The 24,814-nt window shown below is 62.2% G+C and overlaps 1 protein-coding gene across 1 annotated transcript in view; it reads left to right on the top strand.

Annotated features, from left to right (window-relative positions):
* COL20A1 (collagen type XX alpha 1 chain) overlaps positions 1–24,814 on the top strand; it is a 31,026-nt gene that overhangs the window by 4,601 nt on the left and 1,611 nt on the right. The window contains exons 2-33 of the mRNA XM_081255977.1: positions 150–241; positions 2,204–2,320; positions 6,992–7,135; positions 7,393–7,536; positions 8,873–9,031; positions 9,363–9,482; positions 10,054–10,218; positions 10,850–11,014; positions 11,207–11,367; positions 11,604–11,733; positions 12,449–12,594; positions 12,746–12,869; positions 13,030–13,169; positions 13,650–13,779; positions 13,974–14,116; positions 14,269–14,401; positions 14,716–14,858; positions 15,040–15,169; positions 16,207–16,242; positions 16,807–16,945; positions 18,165–18,307; positions 18,484–18,593; positions 19,032–19,190; positions 19,280–19,357; positions 19,894–19,980; positions 20,683–20,736; positions 22,674–22,727; positions 22,852–22,905; positions 23,203–23,256; positions 24,050–24,121; positions 24,534–24,569; positions 24,675–24,741. Of these exons, the coding sequence (XP_081112103.1) occupies positions 150–241; positions 2,204–2,320; positions 6,992–7,135; positions 7,393–7,536; positions 8,873–9,031; positions 9,363–9,482; positions 10,054–10,218; positions 10,850–11,014; positions 11,207–11,367; positions 11,604–11,733; positions 12,449–12,594; positions 12,746–12,869; positions 13,030–13,169; positions 13,650–13,779; positions 13,974–14,116; positions 14,269–14,401; positions 14,716–14,858; positions 15,040–15,169; positions 16,207–16,242; positions 16,807–16,945; positions 18,165–18,307; positions 18,484–18,593; positions 19,032–19,190; positions 19,280–19,357; positions 19,894–19,980; positions 20,683–20,736; positions 22,674–22,727; positions 22,852–22,905; positions 23,203–23,256; positions 24,050–24,121; positions 24,534–24,569; positions 24,675–24,741 (3,629 nt within the window). The remainder of the gene's footprint in view (positions 1–149; positions 242–2,203; positions 2,321–6,991; positions 7,136–7,392; positions 7,537–8,872; positions 9,032–9,362; positions 9,483–10,053; positions 10,219–10,849; positions 11,015–11,206; positions 11,368–11,603; positions 11,734–12,448; positions 12,595–12,745; positions 12,870–13,029; positions 13,170–13,649; positions 13,780–13,973; positions 14,117–14,268; positions 14,402–14,715; positions 14,859–15,039; positions 15,170–16,206; positions 16,243–16,806; positions 16,946–18,164; positions 18,308–18,483; positions 18,594–19,031; positions 19,191–19,279; positions 19,358–19,893; positions 19,981–20,682; positions 20,737–22,673; positions 22,728–22,851; positions 22,906–23,202; positions 23,257–24,049; positions 24,122–24,533; positions 24,570–24,674; positions 24,742–24,814) is intronic.

Raw genomic sequence — 24,814 nt, 5'->3', positions numbered from 1 at the left:
GGGGACGGGAGGGCAAGTGGCTGGAGGCCTCCAGGTATGGGCTCGGCCCCAGGCCCACACAGGCGCAGACAAAGAAGCTCTGGTTTCGAGGTCAGGAGGGGAAAGGGACAGACGGACAGATGGCTGAGTGGCCTCTCCTCCTCCTGCAGGCCACGCACCATGAGCATCCGTGTGTGCCCCCGCCTCGGGGTCGGCCTCTGGCTGTGGCTGGGTGTCACCCTGGGACTCGGCCAGGGACAAGGTGAGGACACGGATGTGGGCTTCCTGTGGCCCCTGTCTGCCCCCCACCCCAGGCCGTACCTGCCCAGGGCACAGGTCCTCTGATGGACCAGCCTCCTTCTGGCCCTGAGCCCCCAGCAGCTGCTATTCTGGGGGGATGGATGCTCGGGGCAGAGACGGGAAGAGGGGACAGCTCTGCCCACAGTGTCCTCAGCTGTGGCTTGACCATGTGGCCTTGCGGTCTTTCTATTTATTTGGGCTTTTTTTGTTTTCCGGGGTTTTTTTTTTTTTTTTTTTTAACAGTTATTAACACACCGGGTGTGCATTTAATTCCCTCTTACATTAATGGTTTTTTCCATCATTCCCCAGATGCCTTTTCAATGTGAACTTTTCAAACAGCAGAATCTAGAGTAAACAGTGATACCCCCACCCCCAGGGGGGCCCAAGATGCTGCCTCCAGCAGGTCCCTGCTCATTTAAGCTCCTTTAAGGCACACATCACATCAGCCCCCTGCCCGCTGCGGGTAGCACCTTGGGCGGCTACACCCCATCCAGCGAGGGGATGCTTCCGCTCCCTACTGGACGTTCACAGTGTGTCCCTTTCGGGGTAACGCTGGTCGCAGTATCCTTTGTAACACCCCAAACGCGTGGGGGAGGGCTGCGTAGACTGACACTGGGAGGTGGTGTCTGCGTCCCAGGGGCCGTCCGAGGCTCTGGTCACCCAGTGAGCCCCCTCCACCCCCGCCGGCCACATCCCTGGCGTGCACCCGGCTCCCACGGGTGATGAAGGAGCAGGAGACCGCCGAGGCCTGGCCTCATGGGGGGCGGCAGGGGCGCATCGTGCAGCCACCCAGCCCGGAGCCCCGGCTCTGGTAACCGCCTCCTTACTGGTGGTGCGTCTTCGTGGTTATACTTCTGCACGCAGGTGGTCGGGGCCCTCTGTCCCTGGGGCTCTGACAGGATCACCCCGAGGGGGCCAAGTCACTAAGGGATCCCCACAGACACTTGAGTCCAGGCAGCACGAGGTCCCTGCAGGCTCTGGGTAGACGGGGGAGGGCTGGGGTGGGGCGGGGCCCCACGTCCACGCTGCGCTTCCCCGAGGGTGGCCCGTGGGGGGTGCCCCTGGGTGGGTGCTGTCTCCCAGGCGCCCCACCAGGGCCCTGACCTGCAGACTCAGAAGGCAGCTGGGGACGGCCCCCAACATGCCAGGGGCGCAGGGAGACAGAGGCTCTTCATGAGCTGGGCTTCCTGCTCACAAGTGGCTTTTCAAAGCCCCCACTCCTGAGGCGTTCCTGACTTTCAGCTTAGGCTCCAGGGGTCAGCAGGGCCCATCCGGCGACCCGGCTCAGCTGCTCTCTGCTCTTAGGCGATCATTGTGTCTGCCGTGGGCTCCCCCCAGCCCTGCCCTTCCCCTGTGCCCCAGCTCTGAGGGGGGCCGCCAGAAGAAGCCCATCTCTGTCCCCACTTTCCAAAAATAGTCGCCTCCGCCAAGGAGCTCCCGGAAGCTGGGAGGTCAGGCTGTGCCTGAGGGCTGAGGCCTCCGCTACCCCGTCCTCCTCCCAGGATGGCCAGGCCCACCCCGGGGCACCCCACCCTCAGGGGCTGTGTGAACCTAGTGGTGACCTTGGGGTCTGCAGCTGCGCAGCTGCGTCTCCCGCTGTGGGGACTCGGCGGGGACATCCGGGCGGGCTGGCAGCTGCCGTGCTGGCTCAGTGCCTGCGTCTCCAGTGGGGCAGTTACGGCCGCTCTGGGAGGCTGGCCTCACTCTATGGGGGCGGGGGCCTCCCTGGACAGAAGTCTGCCCTCCCAGGAGCTGCCAGGCGGGCCCGGTCCTCCTTCAGCCCCGGGTGGGACCTCTTCTCGAGTTCCCCCAGGTGGGACTGGCCCCCTCTGACCCCTGATGGGGCCCCAGCTGCCTTGGGGCCCCCACAGCTAGTTGGGGTGGTTGCCAGGGGGCAGCCCTGACCCCCGTCCTGCCTTCGCAGCAAGCGGCCGCCTGAGGCTGGCGGTGCTGCCTGAGGACCGGCTGCAGATGAAGTGGAGGGAGTCGGAGGGGAGCAGCCTCGGCCTTGGCTACCTGGTGCGGGTGAAGCCCCGGGCAGGTAGGGCCCCGCCTCCCCTCTGCGCGCACTGACGGTGACCGCGGTCAGCATGGCGGTCGCCGTGCCCGGCTCCTCGCGACTCTGCCTGCCTCCTCCCCCCCCCGCCCCGCCCCGCTAACACGGGGAAGCTGTGGCAGGAGAGCAGGACCCTGAAGTCCCCACCGCCGTATCCCCGCGCCTGGTGCACGCAGAAGGCGCTCACTCACTTGGAAGAAACAAGGCTCCTCCTCAAGCTTAGAGCTCTCGGGGCTCTGCCAGTGCCCAGCGCCAGGGCACACTCACGGTATCCGAGCGCGTCTCACAGGAGGGCAGGCGGCAGAGGCGCCTGGCAACCCGGCACAAACCTCCAGACGGGATGAGGGCTGCGAGGGTTACAGCCTTTCAAAAGTTGAGGTTTGACACGCAGACGAGCCCACAGTCGTGGGTGTGTGATTGCAGGATTGGTACACGCACGATGCAAAGGCAAACCGGAGCTCGCTCCCAGGGTGAGGAGAGGCCCCTCCCGGTCTCCACCCCTTCTGCTCCCGAGCAGAACCCCCTTGTTGACCTGGCTGTGGTTTTCTACTATCTCAACTAAGCCAAATTTATTTACCTTATTTTTCACATCTTTTTTATCTTTGCTGATTTTGTGTGCGTCTACTTATCCCATTAGTTACTGAGAGAAGTGTTTTAAATCCCCCATCATGACTATAGATACATCTTTCTGTGGTTTCTCACTAATCTTTGTTTTATACATTGAGGCTCTGATATCAGGTGCATACAAATTCAGAATTATCATATCTTCCTAGTAGACTGAACCTTTTTCATTATGAACTATTCTCATTATCTCTGTGGTTGCAGTCTTTTCTTATAGTCTCCTTTTTATGAGATAAGTATTGGTCCGCCAGGAAGCGTTTGCACTGAAAACCGTTTCCCATTCATTTACTCAATTTTTCTTTAGTCTTTCATTTTAGATGCATCTTCTAAGAAGCATAGAATTTGTATTGTTTTTATGTTACAATCTTTTTCTAATTGAAACATTTTTCCACCTACATTTAATGAAGTTACTGATATATTTGGGTTTAAATCTACTATCTTCCTACTTCTTTTCATTTTGTTACACTATAATTTTTTCCTCTCCTTTCTTGTCTTTTTGTGGCACTGAATTTTTATGGAAAGTTTTAAACACATGCAAAAGAAGAGAGCGTGATGTAATGAAGCCTCATGTTCCCAGCATTTAGCTTCAGCAATTATCAACATACGGCCACTATTGTTCCATGTCTTTCTCTCCAACCCCTTCCTTAGAGTGTATTATCTTAAAGTAAATCTCAGGCACTATATAATTCTGTCTATAAATATTTCAGTATGTTTCTCTAAAAGGAAGGACCAAAAAAATAACTCTGATACCATTGGCATGCCTAAAAAGTAAAAATATTTCAAAACCATCAGTAAGTAATTTGTTGTGTTAAAAATCTTCCAGCTTGCCTGATAAGCATCTTTTGCAGTTGACTTCTTTGCACTGAGGTCCCAACAGAGTCCTCACACTGTGCTGTTCCCGTGTCTCCGGTAATGTTCCAGCTAGAACAGCTTCCTCTCTCCCCCTTTTCCTTGACACTTACTTGTTGAAGAAAGAAGATCGTTTGTCCGCCAGAACTTCCAACATGCTTTATTCTGCTGATGGCATCCCCGTGGTGCCACTTTTATTGCTCCCCTACCCCCGTCTGACCTGAAGATTGACAGGTCCCAGAGGTTTGGTCAGATTGAGGTTTGATTATCTTTGGTTGACAACAATCCTTTATAAGTGGTTCTGTGTCACTCCTGCTGCACCACAGCTGGAGGCCCACAGCGTCTAGTGTCTCTTTTTTGTGTGTGAAGTTAAGATTGATGGGTAGGTGGGGGACGACTGAGCACTGTTTGTCATCCCATGTCCCCCTCTGCTCAGTAGTTACGTATCCCTTTACTCCTGCAGTGATCGCCCAGAGACCACCGTGCCATCCTTAACTTATCAACGTGTAGCATCCATGATGGCTACGTTACCTTTTCCCACACAGGAGCAGCACAACTACATTTATCCCCTTTTCATGCATGTTAATTCTATATCCATGTTAAATCTCATAAAACATTTTCATTTGTGTAGTGTATAAATTCGACATGAATTTGGACCAGCTCACATGTTTACCCTTTCCTTGTTCTCTTTTCCTTCCAGCATGTCTGGGGTTATTTTTCTCATGCCTGAAAATGTTTCCTTTAGTAAGGGTCTGCTGGTTACACATTCTTGTGTTTGGGGGGGGGGTTGTTTGTTTGTCTGAAAATGTCTTTATTCCGCCTTCATTCTTGAGGGATACTATTGCTGGGTATAGAATTTCAAGTTGGAACTTTCCTTCAGCACTTTGAAGACTCCTTTGAATGTCTCTTGGTTTCTGTTGTTTTTCTTGAGAATTCAGTTATCAACGCATTTGCTGCTGTAATGTCTTTTTCTTTTTCCTGGCTGCTTTTAAGACTTTTTCCTGTTTGGATTCTCAGCACACTTAATCTGATGTTTGTAGGTGTGGGTCTCTTTTCTCCTGCTTCAGATTCATAGAACTTCTCAAATCGGTGTCTACTGTTTTACAGTTTGGGGAAGTTCTTTAGCTGTATCTTCTCAAACATTGCTTGTGCCCCATTCTCTCTCTGTATTTATGCCTTTTACTCTTTCTTCTATATTTTCAATCCCTTTATCTCTCCATGCTTAACTTTTGTGTTTTTTATTCTGACTGATCTTCCACCATTTATCTTTTCATTTGTGTGTAACAAGCTGTTAGGTCATTCTTTGAATTTCTAACATCATGTTTTGTGCTTTTCTTTTTCTTTTTTAAATAAAATTTATTTATTTACTTATTCTTGGCTGCGTTAGGTCTTCGTTGCTGCGTGCAGGCTTTCTCTAGTTGCGGCCAGTGGGGGCTACTCTTCGTTGTGGTGCGTGGGCTTATCATTGCGGTGGCTTCTCTTGTTGCAGAGCACGGGCTCTAGGTGCACGGGCTTCAGTAGTTGTGGCACATGGGCTCAGTAGTTGTGGCTCATGGGCTCTAGAGTGCAGACTCAGTAGTTGTGGCACACAGGCTTAGTTGCTCCGCGGCATGTGGCATCTTCCCAGATCAGGGCTCGAACCCATGTCCTCTGTGTTGGCAGATGGATTCTTAACCACTGTGCTACCAGGGAAGTCCCTGTGTTTTTACATTCTAGAATTTCCATTTGGAAATTTCCGTTTGGTTTTTGCATTCAAGAATTCCTTTTTTTACTTTTTTATGGTTTGATATCTGAATTCATAGGCTCGTCTTTTAAATTTTCAAACTAGTTAGCATAGTTATTTTAAAGTCTCATGACTCCATTATCTGGGAAATCTGTGGCTCTCTTTCTGTTGTCTCATGTTTCTCTTAACATTCAATCACATTGCCTTGCTCCTTCGCATATCCGGTTACTTTTTACTGCACACCAGACGTTGTGACAACTTATAGAAATAATTTATGGCCTTTGATAACGTTGCCTTCCTTCAGAAACAATTTATGTTTGTTTCTGACAGACAGTGATGTGAACTAGCAGTTTGGGGTCATCTTCACTCCATTTTAGAAGTTAAGATTATTTGAAGTTGGGCTTCAGCCCTTTCAAGAGCCAGTCTGTCCTCATTAACCCTTTTGCTCCTGGGTGGAGCTCTTCAGGGTCTCAACCCAAAGATTGGCGGGGGGCACATGGTCACATGCCAAGGACTCACTTCCTCAAAGGGCCTGCCTGTACATCCCTCCCCTGTGCAGGCGGGCCCAGGAACCCAACAGACCTGGCTTTAAATCCTGGTTCTACCATCGAGTAACTGTGTGACTCGGTTTTCCCACCTACAAAATGGGATGGTTTTGTGAAAATTACACAGCTTGAGTCATATGAAGCACCAACACCCTCGCCCTCCCGGCCTGTCCCACCTCCCCACGTGGGGCTGGACCCAGGCTGAGGGCCGTCCGCCCTGCAAGACGATGGACGATGGGGCGGGCGTGCAGGTCCTTCCTCCCTTATCCTCTTTCTAGCACCTGAGACCCAAGAACCACCAGGTGCTTCCTGACCTCTGACTGCAGTCCCTCCAGTCGGTTCCACGACTGCCTGCCCTGAGAGCTTGGCAGTGTCCCCTTTGGAATAGTTTCTTTTTTTAGTCAGACTCACAGAGTCACAGTGGGACATGTTTGCAGGTTCGCTGTTGTGTGCCGTCCAGCCCCCTGTGCACGGGCAGGTGGGGCCTCTCTCTGTGTGCAGCCCCCATCTTCACACCTTCATGCTGTCCGCAGGACTGTTGTGCTGGGCATCTGGAGGGTTTATGGGTCCTCTCTCTGGGGAGGATAAGTCCTTCTGGGGAAGCTTTGTAAAGGCATATTATTTTGCTGCCGCAGAGATACATTCTTTCTCCATTTGTTACCGAGGAGTGCAGGCCCCTCCCATCAGGTCCTGGAGAGAGCAACAAAGACCTCTCCCCTTTTTCCCTCCCCCGCCCCAAGGGGAGGAGCTGGGGGAGGGGGAAGAGGAGGCACCTGGAGGATTTTACCACTCCCTGACATACGTGCAGGCACACGCAGGACACAGTGGGCGCAGCACACCTGCACGCACAGGTGCACACACGCGTGCACACATCATCCACCTCGGTGGGCTCGACAGCTCTCCCCACCCCCACCCCAGGGGACCTGGAGCAGGAGGTGATGCTGACTACCAAGACCCCCAAGGCCACGGTGGGGGGCCTGAGCCCCTCCAAAGGGTACACCTTGCAGATCTTCGAGCTCACGGGCTCAGGGAACGTCCTGCTGGCTCGGAGGGAGTTTGTGAGTAAGTCCCTCCGGGGTGCATGTGTGCAGAGGGGGCTGGAGCTGAGCCCTCGCAGCCCCTCGACTGGGAGCCCCAGGCCTGGCTTTCAGTCCTGGCAGCCGCCCGGGAGCTTTGCTTGTATCTGATGCCCTTGCCTGCCTCCCAGGAGGCTGGGGCTCATGGAGCCTGGACGTACCCTCGCGGGGAGGGTTTGTGTGCAGCCCCAGGCCTCTCTTCCCTCCCTAGTGGTCCTGACAGCCCCTCGCATCTCTCTGCAGTCAAAGATTTGAAGAGTAGCTCTGCGAGCAGAAGCAGCCGGAGGCCACTGGGGGCAACCCTGGAGCCCACCCCCTCCCATGTGGGGAGCACAGACCTTGAGCCCCCAGTGGCCTTGGCCCCAAGCCAAGACCTGCCCACGCTTGGTGGGTCCGAGCCGGGGGACGGTAAGTGCCTGGGACGAGGAGCGGTCTTGAGCTTCCGTGGTTCCTCCGTCTGACCTCACACTGTCCAGCTTCACTCAGGCTTGGCTGCCATGCTCCTGGGTTCACTAAACCCACTGGGGCAGGTCATCTGCTGGGGGTGTCCTTGGGGCCCCAGTGCCTGGTCCCACCACCCTGACCCCTCTCAGGAGTCCCCCAGCCTGAGTGTGGCTGGTGAGAGGTGACACAGCTGTGACCCCCCCAGGAGTACCTGGTGAGGAGCAGCCCCCACCCAGGGGCCCCGATGGGGAGGCCCCTGCTCAGCGCACCCCAGACCTGGAAGGGCAGAACCACGCCAGGGCCTCGGCTGGAGGGAGAGAGAAGCCAGGTAAGACGGCCAGGGTGCCAGCCTCTGCAGGCTAGCGGGATGGCACCACAGCGCCGCATTTCCCTCGAGGCCCTGCAGGCAGGGCTGTGCCTCCCCCATCAGACCTGAGATGTCTCTGATTTTGTTGCTGCCGTCAGACTTGGAATGGAAGAAAGTGCCTCCTTCCTTAGCCTCACGTGGGGTCCTGGGGTCCGGGCCCCCTGCTGTCTCCCAGTGGACTTGGGGTCTCACAAGATGGTCTCCCCAACAATGCAGGGCCTTGAGGCCAGGGCCTGCCTCCCCCACTGGGGGGGTGTCTCACCACACCAACCCTGCCCGGGAGCCTCAGGTGGGGTCTGGCCCTGGCCCTGGGGCTTGGCCTGGAGGCACTGTCTGTGCAGAACTCAGGGAGCCCCAGATCGAGGGGTGTGGCTTTGTCTCCAAAGAGCTCTTGGGTCCTTTGGACCAAACGGTGAGGCCTCCGCCCAGAGCTGGCAGGAGGGGTGGCTGCTGGGAGCTGTCCGTGGTGCTGACCCCCGACCCCGCTTGGCACCCCGTGGGGCAGCCTCTGCCCGCTGGGCCCAGGTGTCGTGTTGGCCAGACGAGGAAGGTGGAACCCCCCTTCCCCCGCCATAGACAATCGCACCGTGACCAGCACCGCCAAGGCTGATGGAGGGCAGAGGTGCCAGAGCGGCTGGATGTCCTGTGAACCCTCTCGGGGGGGGGCTCGGAGGGCCTGGGATGATGGGCTGAGGTTCAAGTGGGGTTTTCTAAGTCTGGGGAGACCCTAGTGCCTGTCCCCCAACACCCAGCTGCCCACCTCACTTGAGGCTGGAGTCCTGTGGCTCCTCACCCTCTACCTGCCCCAGGGAAGGAGATGCTGGGGCTGCAGCCCGCCTCCAGGGCAGTTCAGGGTCCAGCAGCAGCAGCGGGTCTCGCCCAGCACCTCGCCTCCCTCCCCTCCTTCCCCAGCCGGACCCCAGTTCCACTGCACGTCCCCCACACCCGTGGACATGATCTTCCTGGTGGATGGGTCCTGGAGTATTGGTCACAGTCACTTCCAGCAGGTCAAAGACTTCCTGGCCAGCATCATTGAGCCCTTTGAAATCGGGCCAGACAAAGTCCAAGTAGGTGGGTCCCAGCCCTGCGCCCCACCCGGGATGGTCCTCACAATTCCTGCCAGCCCCCAGCACAGGCGATGCTTGGAAAAGGGAGGGAGAACTGGGGAAGGAGACACGCAGCCTCTGGGAACTAAGGCTAAGTTCCCACCTGGCCAGGCAGGGGTGGGGTCCCCACCTGCACTGGAGGACAGCTGGCTCCTGGGGGGACGTTGTGTGGAAAGCGAGGCTTTGCAAATGTGCCTCCCTGGTGACCCGGGTGAGGCCGTGTGTGTCCTGCCCGCCTGCTGTGTGCCCACCCCTCCAAGCCTGACTCAGTACAGCGGGGACCCCTCCCCTTCCAGGCCTGACTCAGTACAGCGGGGACCCCCAGACCGAGTGGGACCTGAATGCCTTTGGCACCAAGGAGGAGGTGCTGGCCGCCGTGCGTGGCCTCCACTACAGAGGCGGAAACACGTTCACAGGTCTGCCTGGCTCCGGCGCCCCCCTCGGGGTCCATTCAGGTCTTGTCCCGAGGTCCGCCGCCCTCGCACCCTCCCAGACTTGGAAACGTGTGCTCTGAGCCCCGCCTGAGAGCTGTGTATTGACGCCTTTGCAAAGGACAAGTCCAGCTCGTTCATCCATGGTGAACATGGTGTGCTGGGCAGTCCTGCTGAAACCAGGAGACTCCTCTGGTCGGTAGAGGCCCCTGGGAGGGCCCACCAGTTGCCCGGGGGGGGGCCCTGCCAGCAGCAGCCCCCGTCAGGGGGTATCCCCCCAGCAGACCCCTCCCCCCACCGCAAGTCCCCTCCCTGTTTCCCGTCCTGGGGCCTCGCTGCTCTTGAGCAGGCAGCAGGGTGTGGGGTGCCGGTCCCTGAGTCTCTGGGTACCTTTGAGGGAAGGAGAGGAGGCATCCCTGCCCTCCTGGCCCCCGCAGCCTGAAGGGGCCAGGACTGGCCTGGTGGGCAAAGCAGGGGGCCGAGGGCTGGCGGAGCCTTCGCGAGCGGGCTGGGAGGGTGCTTGGAGCTGCCGGCACTTGCTTCCCACCGCACCCAGGCCTGGCCCTGACGCACGTGCTGGAGCAGAATCTGAAGCCCGTGGCGGGCCTCCGTCCGGAGGCGGCCAAGCTGGTGATTCTAGTGACGGACGGCAAGTCCCAGGACGACGCCCGCGCTGCTGGCCACGTGCTCAAGGGTCTGGGCGTCGACGTCTTTGCCGTGGGTGAGCAGCCCCCGGGCTCTCACGGGGAGTCTTCACAGCGGGTGGCTCCCACACTCCCCCCACCGCCCCCCGGGCTGCAGGTCTTGTGGCCTCTGAGCCCCAGCCCGCTGTCTGCGAATGGGGAGGACAAGTCCCTGCTCCGAGGCAGCCGCGTGCGTCGGCGTGGGCGGCAAGGCCGCTCTCTGATGAAGTGTCCGTAGACGGCTCCGTGCCCCCTCCTGTCTGCACGGGCCTGTGCGTGGCCTGGACGCCTTGTTCTGTTCCCTTAACTGGCCAGTCATTAACTCTGTCCCTTGGGAAGGAAACTCCAGACTTGGGGGCGGGGATTCCTGGGAGCAGAGACCGTCCCCGGGGCCTGACCCTAGCGAGGGAAGCACACTGGCCTCCCTCCTGGCCCCAAACCCCACAGAGACCCAGGCAGGCATGGCACAGCCTGAGAGGGACCTTCGGGTGTCTAGCCCCACCTTCACACCAGCCCATCTCTCGCGGGGGCCCGGCCGGGTGACCCCATTCTGGGGCCTGTGGAGTCTTGGGTCTGTGGCTTGGGAAGGAGCCTCTGCCGGCTGGATGCCTGGCAGGGGCCCAGTGGTCCTGGCTGCACAACGGACAGCTCACCCCCACCCCGTGGCAGGCGTGAAGAACGCTGATGATGCTGAGCTGAGGCTCCTGGCGTCCCAGCCTCTGGACATCACCGTCCACAGCGTGCAGGACTTCCCCCAGCTCGGCACGCTGGCCGGCCTGCTCAGCCGCCTCGTCTGCCAGAAGGTCCAGGGCGGGCGCCTGCGTGGGGGCCCAGGTGAGCGAGAGCAGGGGCGGCGCGAGGGCAGGGTCGCCCGTGCTTGGCCGCAGCCCCACCAGGGCCCGCCCACGCGGATCTCAGGGCTCTGAGGATGCCTGGGGGAGCGCTGTCCTTCCCGGAAGTGGCCCCCTAGGGCGCAGGCAGAGCCACTGTCGCCAGCCGCCCCCTCCCGTCCCACAGTTACACCAGCCGCAGCCGCTCCGGCCCTGGACCCCCTTTCCACTCCCACCGGCCTGGTCCTGAGCCGGGTGACCTCCTCCAGCATCCACCTGTCCTGGACCCCAGCCCCGCGGCCACCCCTCAAGTACCTGATCGTGTTGCGGCCTTCTAAGGGCGGCGCCCCCAGGGAGGTGAGAGGGCCCCTCCTCACGCAGGCAGGGCTAGAGTCGGGCCCACATGTCACAAAGCCAACGTGGAAGAAGAGTGGCAGGGGTGGGGGGGCTACCAAACCGCAGCCCCTTCCCCCCGCAGATGGCCCAGACCTGGCCAGGGACGCGGCCGCGCAGGGAGCGAGGGCGAACCCAGCCCTCCCCGGCCCGCGCCCCTGCCCCCCACCCCGCCCACTCCGTCGCGGCTCCTGTTCCAGGTGGTGGTGGAGGCGCCCACCTCGTCAGCAGAGCTGCACAACCTGACCTCCAGCACGGAGTACCTGGTCTCCGTGCTCCCCGTCTACAAGGCCGGTGTCGGTGAGGGCCTGCAGGGCCTGGTGACCACAGGTGGGCAAGGGGGGACCTGGGCTCAGGGTGGTAAGGGCTGCCCCGCCCGCAGCCTCCCATCGGAGCCTGGCACCGGAGCAGTCTTAACCCGGGTGGGGCACACTCCCGGCTTGTGACCGAGGCCAAGTCACTGGGCCTCTCTGACCCTCAGTGTCCTCTTCTGAGCACAGTGATGACAGGGTAGTCATGGCTGGGACCCAGTACTGCTGCTGCTCGCACCCTTGGTGGGGCTCCCGCCCCGTCCAGCCTGCAGGCCCCGAGGGCCTGCATGAGCCGCCCCCCAGCAGCTTTATTGAGATACATCCTATGACTCACCCATTTACAGTGTACAAGTCAGTGGTTTCCGTTTGTCCCAGCATCGCACACCCACACCTTAGCAGTCACCCCCAATCCTCCCCTTCCTCACGGCCCCTGCGGACCCCTAATCTGCTTTCTGTCTCGGGGGTTTGCCATTCCTGGACCCTCCATATAGATGGGACCACACAGCATGTGGCCTTAAGCGAAACCTGCAGGGTGGCCCAGGGCGAAGTCGGGACAGGGACTTCAGTTGTCAGTGCCCCCCACACCCCGCGCTGGTCTTCCCCCCTCTGTGTCTCCATCAAGACACACCTGGCCTGCGCTGCCTGAGACCCTTTGTCCCGCTAGTTTATGGGTCTGAATTCTGCCTGAGCTGCGTTTCTAAAGCCCCCCCAACGCCTGCCCCCGTCTCCCCCAGCGCCCCTGCCCCCACCCCAGGCGCTGACTCTGGCCGCAGTGATGCCCAGAGCCATCCACCTCACCTGGCAGCCCTCGGCAGGGGCCACCCAGTACCTGGTGCAGTGCTCACCCACCTCCCCCAAGAGCAAGGAGGAGGGGAGAGAGGTGCGGGGCAGGGGGGGAGGGAAGAGAGGTGCGGGGCAGAGGGGGAGGGGAGAGAGGTGCGGGGCAGGGGGGTAGGGGAGGCGGAGGAGCCAGCCTGGGCTGGTGGACAGGCGGGGGCAGCGCAGGCAGGGCCAGCGTGAGCCTCCCGCAGGTGCGGGTGGGGCAGCCAGAGGCGCTGCTGGATGGGCTGGCCCCAGGCAGGGACTACGAGGTGTGGGTGCGGAGCCTGCGAGGGGCAGAGACCAGCGAGGCCCAGAGCATCCGCGCCAGGACCTGTGAGTGCCCCGCCTGCAGGCTGCTGCCCACTCTGGCTCCCCGCAACCTTCCACGGGTGGGGGACCCCGACCCCATCCGGTAGCCCCACCAGCCCTGGCCATCGCCCACCATTCCCCCGTACGTGTGGGGCGGTCCCTGAGGCCTTGGTGTGCCCTGCAGCCGCCCTGGCACCCCCCAGACACCTGAGCTTCTCGGACGTGAGCCATGACTCGGCCCGAGTGTCCTGGGAGGGCACCGCGAGGCCTGTGCGCCTGTTCAGGGTCAGCTACGTCTCGAGCAAGGGCGGCCACTCGGGACAGGTGAGGCCAGGCCCTGCCCGGGGCCCGATGTCCTGGGCTGTCCAGGGGCATGAGTTGTCCACGGGGACCCAGTGCCCTCCGCCTCCCCCACTGGGCACCCTGCATTCAGGGTGGGTGGGTGTGGCCGGGTCTCCCCAGGCACAGCCTCAGCCGGTACAGGGGGAGTGGAGGGCACCTGATACCACCCCGGCCTTTGTGGACCCCTGGGGGCGGCAGACGTGAAGCAAAGAATCATACATGAGAACCCTCGTGCGTGACAGCTGTGATGGGCTGTGCTGCGGGCACGTGGCGTCACGAGAGGCGAAAACGCCGGCTTGTTGGGCAGGCTGGTGGACAAGACCCCGCCCCGGTGCCGTGGATCCTGCAGCCCGTCCCCATCTCCCCGGTCTGGGGGGTGGTCATGGGGCAGGCCTGGGTCTTCCTCTGGCGGGGGCTGCCCCCTCTGCAGCTGCCCGTGTCCCCACCCCCACCTGCCTGCAGACGGAGGCTCCTGGGAGCGCCACCTCGGTCACTCTGGGCCCCCTCTCGTCCTCCACCACCTACATGGTCCGCGTCACCTGCCTCTACCCTGGGGGCAGCTCCTCCACACTCACTGGCCGCCTGACCACACGTGAGTGTCCCCAGGCTGCTTCCCTCTGTGCCCCTGGACAGTTAAGATGAACACAGATGCTCGGTGTCTGCTCTGTGCAGCACCAAGCCAGGTGAGGGCGGGTACCTGGGCAGGTGTGACAGTGGGCCCTGCGGGCACTGTGCGTGAAGACTGGGGGCCCCTCTGCCACCCCAGCCTCAGTCTCCCTCTTCCAGGGAAAGTCCCCAGCCCGAGCCAGCTGTCGGTGACAGAGCTGCCTGGGGACGAAGTCCAGCTGGAGTGGGCAGCCGCAGTGGCGTCCGGCGTGCTTGTCTACCAGATCACGTGGACGCCCCTGGGAGAGGGGAAGGCCCATAAGGTGTGGGGGGAGAAGACCTTCCCCAGCCCAGCTCCCGGGGTTCAGACCCCCGTGCTGCACCCTGGGGACATCGGCCTGCATGTGGCCCGGGCCGGGCCCCAACGTGTGGACACAACTCCACGGGCTGGACACCCGGTCCCTCCTCTCCGCAGATCTCCGTCCCGGGGAACCTGGGCACGGCCATCCTGCCCGGCCTGGGGAGGCACTCGGAGTATGAGATCACCATCCTGGCCTACTACAGGGACGGGGCCCGCAGTGACCCTGTGTCCCTCCGCTACACCCCCCGTAGGTGACCCCTGCTCTGCCCCAGACCCCTCGATCTGTGGGCCCCCGACAGGCAGTCCCCCAAGTCCCTGACCCTGCAGCTGGACCACTTGGGTCCTGAGCCATCCAGGCAGGCATCCCTGGGATGGCCGAGGGTCCAAGTCACCTGGTGTGACACAGTGCCCAAGACGGTCCTGGAGCTGGCCTGGTGGCCCTGTCTTGGCCGAGGCCACTGGGCAGCGTGGCGGGGCCGTGGAGTGGGAGGGTGGTGGATGTGGTGCAGAGTGGGGGACGTGCTGCCATCTGAGGCCCCCCCGCACCTTGCTCCCCCGCAGGCAGCCGGAGCCCACCCTCCAACCTGGCCCTGGCCTCGGAGTCGCCCGACAGCCTGCGGGTCAGCTGGACGCCCCCGAGTGGCCATGTTCTCCACTACCAGCTCTCCTACGCACTGGCCTCAGGCTCGGGACCCGTGAAGTCGGTGGGTCTCCCTGGAGCCGGGAAGCCATCGCCCCTCGTGGGCCCCTGGGTCCTGGGCCTCGGGGGAGACACGTCCCACCCTGCCTGTTAAGGGGGCCACTCTTCCATGGCAGGACCCACAGGGAGCTGAGACACCCAAATGAGCAAAGACGCTCAGGTGACCATCTCCCCTCCCCCGCCAGATCTCCGTTCCAGGACCCAGAAGCCATGTGACTCTCCCTGACCTGCTGGCGGCCACCAAGTACCAGGTCCTGGTTTCAGCCGTCTACGGAGCAGGGAAGAGTGTGGCAGTGTCTGCCACGGGCCAGACGGGTGAGTGGGCACTAAGACCCCCAGGCCCCAGCAGACCCCAGCCGGACCCAGAACCCTGGCAGGTCCCTGGGAGCCAGGACGTGTGGGCCCTGTCACTCCTGGAGGCACCCTGCACTGCAGACCTTAGCGGAAGGAGATCCGGTCTTCACGCAAGACCTTCCTCGGTGTAGGATGCTAACCGCTACCCCAAGGGTTAAGGCCACTGCAGTCCAGCTGAACGCATCAGGCTGACGCGGAGGGGATCGCGGCTGTGGCCCGGACTGCAGGTGCCCAAGGCTGGGGAGCAGCCGGTGTTCTCCTGGATCTGCATCTGGGAGGCTCAGGGCAGACGTCTGGCCTGTAGGAGCAGGAAGCTGGACGCAGACCACAGACCGGGTGGCTGCAGTGGAGCCCAGGGCCCATGCCGGGCTGGCCCCACCATCGGGGTATCGGTTTTCCCTGGGGCCCCACCACCTGCAGGCCAGGACCCGGCTGAGAGGAGTCTTTTGTTTTGTTTTGCTGCTTTTCTTGGACAATCAGATGCTCGGAGTAGAAGGCCCTCAGAGGCTAGTTAGCTGACCGCCCCAGCTTCCCTCTGCGTCCCCTCCATGGGGTTGCCTGGTTTTGGCTTGAATACCTCTGGGGACGAGGGCCTCACTACCTGAGGCTCAGCACCGTTCCTGTTTTTTGAGGGGGGAGCCGCTCCCCGCCCTGAGGGTCCCAGTTTCTGCACGCACTCGCCCGTGAGCGATCCTGAGCGCCCACGCAGAGCCTGGCAGTGGGTCAGGCCTGCACAGCTGGGTCCCAGGGTGGCAGTGCCCCAGGCGCGTCCTCACACCCAGGCATCTCCCTGGCCCCGCCGCCTGGGGCACCCCGCCTTGGGTGCAGCCCCCGGTGGCAGCACGCAGCCGGCTGCCGTCTTCCTGGGGGTGGACCCTAAGGCAGCAGGACACTGTCCCTGTCCCATCCCCGTCCCTGAGGTGTGGGGACCGCAGGCCATGGTGTCCGGCCATGAGGGCCCCTCCCCACTGACCCTGACCTCCGTCACCTCTCAGCAGCCTGCCCGGCCCTCCACCCGGATGGCTCCCTCCCAGGTAGGTCCCCCCACCCTGGGTGGCGGCTGCTCCCCACCAGCCCCTAGCCGCCCCTCCTCCTCTGGGTCCTTGTCTTGAGGGTGGCCTGGGACTGGGCGGGCGAGGGGCTGAGCCAGGGTCCCTGGCGTCGCATCTTTACTGCTGTGGGTCTGAGACAGCCAGAGGGAAGGCTGACACATGGGCCCCCATGGTCAGGGAGACCTGCCAGGTCGGGGTGGTGGGGTCGGGCTGCAGGCGGGGGCCCAGCTTGGGGCTGGGTCTCCCGCGGGATGTCCAGCAAGCTGCTCAGCCCCAGCTGCAGGGCTGGCGAGCGGGGATGGGGGTGGGCTGGGCGGGGGTCCGGGCACTGAGGGTCACAGGGAGGCGAGGGCTGCGGGCGACAGAAGGGGCAGGACGGTGCTGCTTGCGTGTCCCTCCCCAGGTCAGGATGGAGGGCAGGGGGAGGCCTGCATCTCCCTCGCTGCCTCCGCCGCCTACTCGCACCTGACACCTGGCCTTCTTCTCTGCCTCCTGCCCCCCACCTCCCCTCCTGTCTCTGATTGTCCCTCGCGCCCCCCTCCCCAGGCTTTGACCTGATGGCAGCCTTCGGGCTGGTGGAGAAGGAGTCCGCCTCCATCCGTGGCGTGGCCGTGGAGCCCTCGGCCTTTGGTCCCTTCAGGACCTTCACGCTGTTCAAGGATGCTCAGCTGACCCGCCGGGCCAGGTCGGGGCGGCGTGGGCCTGGAAGCAGGAGGGCACCCTGCGGGGGTCGTGGGAGGGGGAGTCCCCCAGGCCCAGCGGCTCCACCCCAGAGCCAGCCAGGGAGACTCCCGGGGGAACGTGGGCTCCGGGAATCCGAGTTCCACAGATCAATAAATCTCTTGTGGGCGCAATGAGGCCACGGTGGGAGGGGGTCCTTCTCCCCCTGTGGCCCAGGGATTGACCAAACTTGCAGACTTCTGGGCGGCGGCCACCAGATTTGTCTCCCTGAGAACTCCTGCCTCCTTTGTGCTTTAATTTGATTCTGCGAATATCCGGGGTCTGTAAGAAACCACTGCTTTGTGACTCACCACAATCAAGGCTTGTGATGACCTCCGAGGTCTAATAGTCACCCCACTTCGTATATGGAGGTGTCTTTAATCACTCATTGGAAATTCCACATGCACAGCATAATTTTTCTTAAGTTAAAATGTTTTACATTGTAAAGGTAGATCACGTACTTTATAATAGAAATTCGAGAAATACAAAATACAACCCTGGGGCTGCTAAGAATGGAAGGGGCTCCTCCCTGGGTCAGGAAGGCTCCCCAGGAGGTGGCAGAGAGTAGGAGAGAATGGGAGAGGGGAGGGCTCTCAGGAAAAGGAGCAGCACATGCCAAGGCCCTGGGGTTGGTTTGCTTAAAGAATTGCAGCAATGAGGCTGGGCTGTGTCCTCCAGGCCCTTGGTTATCCCGAGAGCAAAGGAAGAGCAAACAGGGACGCTGCAGGCCGTTAGCAATTTTACTGGGTGACTCAAGGCCCTGTTCCCTGCCCCTCCCCACCACTGAGCACCAGGGTGGGCATGGCACCAGCACAGGCCCCAGCTGCCCACCCAGTCTGAGCAGCTCCCAAGGGCAGAGCTGCCTCTGGGCTTGTGGGCTCCTGGCCCAGGAGACAGGCTCAGAGACTTTGCTGGGAGCCCTCGACCTGCACCCTCCCCACCCATAGCAGAGACCCTGAAGAACGATCATCATGGACACTGGCCGTGCTCCCTGCTGGGCCTTGGGGGAGATGTTCCCGTTGAAACCTGACAGGCCCGGGACGGGAGTCCTGCCCGTCACTCCCCGTGTTACTCACGGGAAGCCGAGGCAGAGAGGCCCAGCCTGGCCCCGAGGACACCACTCCGCGGTCCCGGGGGTCCGGCCTCCTCTCAGGCCTGCGGTCGCCCCTGCTGTGTCCCCACAGCGACATCCACCTGGCCACCCTCCCCACGGAACACACAGTCGTCTTCCTCCTGCGCCTGCTCCCCGAGACGCCTCGCGAGGTCTTCGCGCTGTGGCAGGTGGCGGCTGAAGACTTCCAGCCTGTCGTGGGGGTCCTGCTGGACGGTCAGTTGGAGGGGAGCGGTGGGCCCAGGTCACTCCCCAGAGGCAGGGGCCACTGATGCAGCACGGCCTCTGAGGCTTTGCACACCCATCACGGCCCCCACCCTGCTGTTCCACTCTGGGTGGGTCCTCCCGCCTTTCGCCTGGGGGTCTCACGTGCTCCCTGCCCTGCCCCTCAGCCAGCAGAAAGTCGTTGACCTACTTCAACCGTGACCCCAGGGCCACCTTGCAGGAGGTCACCTTCGATCTGCCCGAAGTGAGGAGGATATTCTTTGGGAGCTTCCACAAGGTCCTGGAAGGTCCTGGAAGGACCAGAGCATGTGCCTCCCTCCCTAAGGCCCTCCTGGCTCCCAAGTTCTGGGACAGGCACCCCATGGGGCTCTGCAGGACACAGGCTGCCCGCCCCCCGTCACCGTGGCTCCCCCTCTGCTCCTGTGGTCCCCTCTACCCTGGACGTCCTTACCTTAATTTGGGTCAGAGAGCATCCAGCCCTTTTTCCTGCGTCCCACAAGTCCCTGGGAGGGGCTGTGCGGGATGTCATTTGGTCCATTTTACAGAAGGGAAATTGAGGCCCCGTGAGGGGGGTCTCACGAGACTTGGGGTGGAGTCAGGATCCTGACCCCAGGCCCCAGGTCACCTGCCCCTCCCCGCTCTGGCCCTGGCCTGTGGGCGTGGAAGGGAGCCCTGCTTGGCCCCGGGCTGCGGGAGACCTCCTGGTGTCTCCCAGGTGCACATAGCCGTGGGCCGCTCCAAGGTCAGGCTCTACGTAGACTGCCGGAAGGTGGCTGAGAAGCCCACTGGGGAGGCCGGCAGCCTGCCCACCACCGGCTTCGTCTCGCTGGGGAGACTGGCCAAGGCCCGGGGCCCCCGGAGCAGCTCAGCCTCGGTGAGCCAGAGAGCCCAGGGCTGGCGGACCCCCTCCCGCACCCGACCCAGCTGCCCCTGGCCGACCCTGCCCCTCCCCCCCACCTGCAGTTCCAGCTCCAGATGCTACAGATTGTGTGCAGTGACTCCTGGGCAGAGGAGGACAGGTGCTGCGAGCTCCCGGCTTCGGTAGGCGGGCAAGTGCCCACTGAGGGCAAAAGAGTCTGGGGGTAGACTGGCCATCCAGGTCATTGCCGCTCTGGGAGAAATCCAGACAGCCTTCCTGGAAGAGGTGGCCCCCGGGGCTAGAGCCAGAGCTCAGGGCGGCTGGATGTGTGTCCTGGAGGCCCTGAGGCAAGGCAGGCTGGAGCAGGCCTGGAAGCCCCCAGCCCCAGGGGTGGCTGCTTCCACGCACTCAGGGCCACTGCCCTTTTCTGTGGGCACAGTTGTGGGCAGGGGTCCTTACCAACTCCCCTGGGTGCCCACACTGGGCTTGGCCATGCTGGTGGCCTGCAAGGGAGTGAGAGAGGGAGTCCTGTTGGGGGCTTGTGCCAGGTAGCTGTGGGGGTGGGCACCCAGGACCAGGTCCTCCCCCCTCCCCCCCAGCCTCCCAGGGGTGGGTTTGGAGATTCCCTGGACCCTGGTCCGTGGATACCCTGAGCTCTAGGGTCGAACAAGAAGTGAGGAAAGGGCCCATTTAACGGTGGGGGTCTCCTTTCTCCCAGAAGGATGGAGAGACCTGCCCTGCCTTCCCTTCTGCCTGTGCATGTTCCTCGCAGACCCCTGGGCCCCCGGGCCCCCAAGGACCTCCTGTGAGTCCAGCAGCTCCTCCCTGAGGTGACCAGGGACTCTTGGCAACATCTTGCTGCCAGCGGTGATGAGGGTGGCCCCCCTGCATGCCCCAGCAGCCGTCCCTAGGCCCACCACCCAGATGAGATAGACGTCATGAGTGTCCTGCCTGCCTCTTCCACCCCCCGGCCCACATGTCGCCTCCTGCAAGCCCCTTCCTCCCGATGGCCGCCCTCTCCCGAGCAGGCCCCTCTCTGGTGTCGGAGCCACACTTGCCCGCTGGGGTGGGGGTCCGGGCCCAGCAGTCTGCAGCACTGCGCTGGTCCCTGGCCACAAGTCGCAGCCACGCAGGCAGCCTCTGTCCTGGGCGCTCTGGGCTGTAGGGTAGCCCTGGGGGGGCCTTTCCCCAGGCCTCCAAGGAGGCGGCTCCAGGCCTGGGCCCCGTTGTGGGGCAGGTCCAGACCCTCTGGCCACCCTGAGGCTCCAGGACCCGTTCTAGCTGGTGGTCCACAGACCTCACCAGGGAGGGGCCAGGGCTGGAACCCAGACCCGCCTGAGCCCATGAACGCGGTAACCAGGTGGCTGTGGGGGGGCAGGGTGGGCCAGGACGCCCTCACCCCTGGAGCCCCTCCTTCTTCTCCCCCTAAAGGTGGGGACTGGAGCCCAGGGCACTGCTGGGGAGGCCAGCGTGCAGCCCGGCCTCAGCCTTGCTTGTGCCTCTGCAGGGCCACCCCGGGAGGGACGGAAGCCCAGGAGAGCAGGGCTTCCCAGGGCCCAGGGTGAGTTGTGAGGCGTCCTGGGGGCGTGGTGCAGGACTGAGCCCCCCGCAGCCCAATCCCAGGCGGGAGCGGGGCCCCCCAGCCGGGCTATGGTGCCCTCCCCGCGGGGCCCCACCTAGGGACAGCGTGACGGGCCGTCTTGGGCGTCTGGCCAGGACGTGTGTCTTCTGCCCTGAAGTGTGTTTCTCTCCCCAGTGGCTCCAGCGGCTTTGAAAGTTGCTGGTATTTTCTTGCTGGACGCGTGGCCTCCAGCCCCCGCTCCGATGAGTTATCTCTTCTTCGCTCGTGGGGCTCTAGGTTTAATGGAAACACCTGTGACCTGAGTTGTGCCTAGTTCACCCTGTTGTTGTCTTTTGACCTGGTCTACCGTACGTGTCTCCAGGCAGATTTTAGAATCGCCTTTGTCTAGTGGACTGCGTGGGTCTGTCTCTACGGCTCCTGACTTTCGCACCGTGTTTAAAGGCTTTCCTCAGTCTGAGGGGGCCCACCTGCTCACGGTCCCTTCTAGTGCTTCTAGCACCTTCCGACACACAACATGCTTCCTCCTCCCTCCCCAGACCACTGCCCCGTCGGTCCTCCCAGGGTTGGGTAGCCAGCCCCCGCCAACTTCAAATGCAGCCTAATCACATCACGAGTTTCCACGGACTCCAGAGTCCAAACGGCTGCCTGCGACGCGGATCCTGGTGTCCAGCTCCACACTCAGGCCCCCCAATCCTCTGTCATCTCTGTGTATGACTTTTGTGCCCCATTTATTATTCAATTATCTTATTTGCAATAGTTTTTTAATTTTCAGATGGTTTGCTTGGAATTTCCTGGTTTAAATTTACATCACCTGTGAAAAGTCACTTCACTGACTCCGATTTTTATTACACTCGTTTATTTTTATTTTTATTTTTCTCGTTTATTTGTCTGGTATGGTGACACTCCAGAGTTTGTCAGAGAACCGCGGTGATAGAAGATGTCCTCATCTTGACTTCACAGAAATGCTTCTGGTGTTTGCCGGTTGAGTGTGGGGCTGGCCTGGGAGCTGAGACAGATACATTTTGCCACGTGATAGTCAAATCCTACCCTTATTAGGAGATCTTAAAAATCAAGAATGGGCGTTTAATAAGATTTAGTGCCTCATCAGCTGCTGTGGACGCAAACCATTTTTCTTCTTGAAGCTATTAGTTTGGTGAATGATTTAATCTCTCCCAAATTCTGAACTACGCCTGCTCCCGTTACAAGCCGGCGTGGTCACCGAGCACTCGCTGCCCATGTAATGGGCTGCAGGCTTCTGTGCGCTCGGGCTTTATTTAGGATTGTCGCGTTGACATTCACAAATGGCGGTGCCTGCGGTTTTCTTTATGGAGTTTGGTGCATTGATGCGCATGGCTCACATGATGATTTGAAAGCAGAATCAAGCAGTTTAAATGGCGTTAGTGTCACCTGTCCCTTAGAGGTTTCGTAGGATGTTCTGGTGTCTGGGGTTCAGGGCTCTGTGCTGGCCCGTCCAGAGTCGGCCCAGCTCCTGGCTATACGGTGGGTCATAGCAGGACCCCTCCCTCCCAGAGTGGTCTGTGAGGACGAAGATGCCTGTGACGGGCCTGGGTCTGGAGACCATGGGCCGGCAGGAGGGTGGGATCGAAGGAGGGGCCGCAGGACGGGCCACGTGTCTTCTCAGCTCCACCACACACCCCCGTGTCTCCAGGGAGAGCCCGGACCACCCGGACAGATGGGACCCGAGGGTCCTGGAGGTCAGCAGGGGTCACCAGGCACCCAGGGCCGAACCATCCAGGGACCCGTGGTAGGTGTTGCCTACCCCCCAGCACCCACCCACCCCCCGCCCCTCTCCCCTCGCCCTCCCTCCCATCGCCCCGCCCCTCTCCCCTCGCCCTCCAGCCCATCCCCCCGCCCCTCTCCCCTCACCCTCCAGCCCATCCATCTTCCCCCTCCAGGGTCCACCAGGGGTCAAAGGAGAGAAGGGGGACCATGGACGCCCCGGCTTGCAGGTCTGGTTCAGACCACACTCGGAGCACAAGTGCTGTGTGCTCGGGACAGGGGTCTGGGGACAGGGCCTGCCCCTCCGGGTCGGACCTCGGCCCAGCCTGGCTGGCTGCCTCTGTTCTATTCCAGGGCCACCCCGGCCTCCAGGGCACCCCTGGGAAGGTTGGCGTCCAGGGACCAAAGGTGGGAGAGGAGCCTGGCCGGGAGGGTCTGGAGATGGAGGCTGTGGTGGGGCTTCTTTCTCTACCCCACACCCACCTCCCCCCCTATCCTGCCCCCGCCGGGGCCTGGCCGGTGGGAGGGGAGCGTCAGCCCACACAGACTGGGGCATGAGTGGCCACTGCCCGGGGCGGGGGCAGGCCCTGGGATGGACCAGCCTTAGCCCGGCACAAGCATGTACCCCCCACAGCGGTGGGTTTTGGGGGTCACTGTGGGAGGGGCACCTGCCTCTGCCCCGCCCACCCCTTCCTTTGCCCTCAGGGAATGAGAGGCCTGGAGGGGACTGCTGGCCTGCCCGGACCCCCTGGCCCTAGGGTGCGTATTGCCTCCTCCGTGAGCCCCCAACACCACTCACCCCACCGGCCCTCCCCAGGTTTCCTGGGGCTGAGCTGAGCAGTGACCGGGGAGGCCTCTGGGCCCCAGGCTGGGGGCCTTGTCGGCGGTGGCGCAGCAGCCGCGCCCCCCCCCCCGCCCCCTCCCCGCTCCCTCCCCGCTCCCTGCATCGGGCAGGTTGGTAGGAAACGCCGCCAATTCCACAGGGCACGAAGGTGCCTGGGCTCCCGGGCGGGCCTGGCCGCGGGACGAGGTCGGGCCCCCTTCTCCCCCTCCGCCTCCAGAAACCCTCACCCGGTGGCCCTGCTGGAGGGCTGGGGGCACCACGGCTCACTCGGAAGCGCCTGCCCTCCCGGCCTGGTGCTCCCGGAGCTCAGAGCGGAGCTCGGGCTGGGGAGCTGCTGTGAGTGGGGAGTCCGGTGCTGGCAGCCCAGACCCGGCCAGGGTCTCCCGGGGGTCGGCCTCGCTGCGTTCCTGGAAGGCCGAGCTGCCCCTCCTGCAAGAGGCCCCCCCGGGGGGCCCGTCCTGCGGTCACACCCGGACTACTGGGACGCGGGTGGGGACGTGTTAGTGCAGCATTAGCGACAACGGGCAGGGCGTGCGGGAGGCTGCCTGGGCGCAGGGTGGGCAGGAGGCACAGCCTGCAGGGGGCTGGGGACAAGCTAAAGGGTTCCCTTAGCTTGTCTTAGCTTGCTCTTGGCCCAGGGCAGGCGGGACCGGAGGGAGGGGCCACCGCACGGGAGCTGCAGCCAAACCGGAACCCCCGCCTTTGCAGGGCTTCCAGGGCACGGTGGGGGCCAGAGGCAGCAGCGGGGAGCGAGGACCCCCGGGGGCTGTGGGGCCCACGGTAAGCCCCTCCCTACCCAGCCCACCCGCCAGACAGCAAGGGGGGTCACGTGTGCAGACTTGTCCCCGCTGACCGCTCGGGGTGTCCTGCGACGGGCACGTTTGTAGAGCAAGGCCGGCACAAAGCTCGCAGGGGAGAGAGCCCAGGCTGCCCTGCCCCCTGCCCGGCCCAACACAGACAAGGTGGGGGGCAGGTGAGGGGACGTGGGCTCTGGGGGCCGGGGAGGGGCAGACCTGGGCCTGCAGGCTGGGGGGGGCCCGGGGGGCAGGGAAGGTCCCTCTCGCAGCGGGAGAGGTGGGTCCTCTGTCCTCTGGGGACTCCTGGGATGAGTCCCACACGAAGCCTTCGGTTGGGGGGCACGGTGGGCGGGTGGCCACGGGGTCCAGATGCTTCTCCTTTTCATCCCACACAGGGGCTGCCGGGGCCCAAGGGGGAGCGAGGAGAGAAGGTGAGTGTGGGGAGTCTGGGGTCTGGGCCGTCCCTGGGGAAGCACAGGGAGGCACTGACTCGGGCTGCTCAATCCGCTGGCCACGTGGCCTGTCCTGCATTGCAGGGCGAGCCACAGTCCTTGGCCACCATCTACCAGCTCGTGGGCCAGGCCTGCGAGTCCGCCATCCAGAGTGAGTGGCCCAGCCTCCTGTGAGGACCCCAGAGCCTCCGTCTTCACCCGGGAGGGAAGGGACGCCCGGCGCC

Source organism: Mesoplodon bidens (assembly GCF_964165515.1).
Source record: "Mesoplodon bidens genome assembly, chromosome: 15".
In the NCBI taxonomy this organism is placed as follows: domain Eukaryota; kingdom Metazoa; phylum Chordata; class Mammalia; order Artiodactyla; family Ziphiidae; genus Mesoplodon; species Mesoplodon bidens.
Note: the sequence above shows the minus strand (reverse complement) of the source record. Positions and strands in the feature narration are given on the sequence as shown.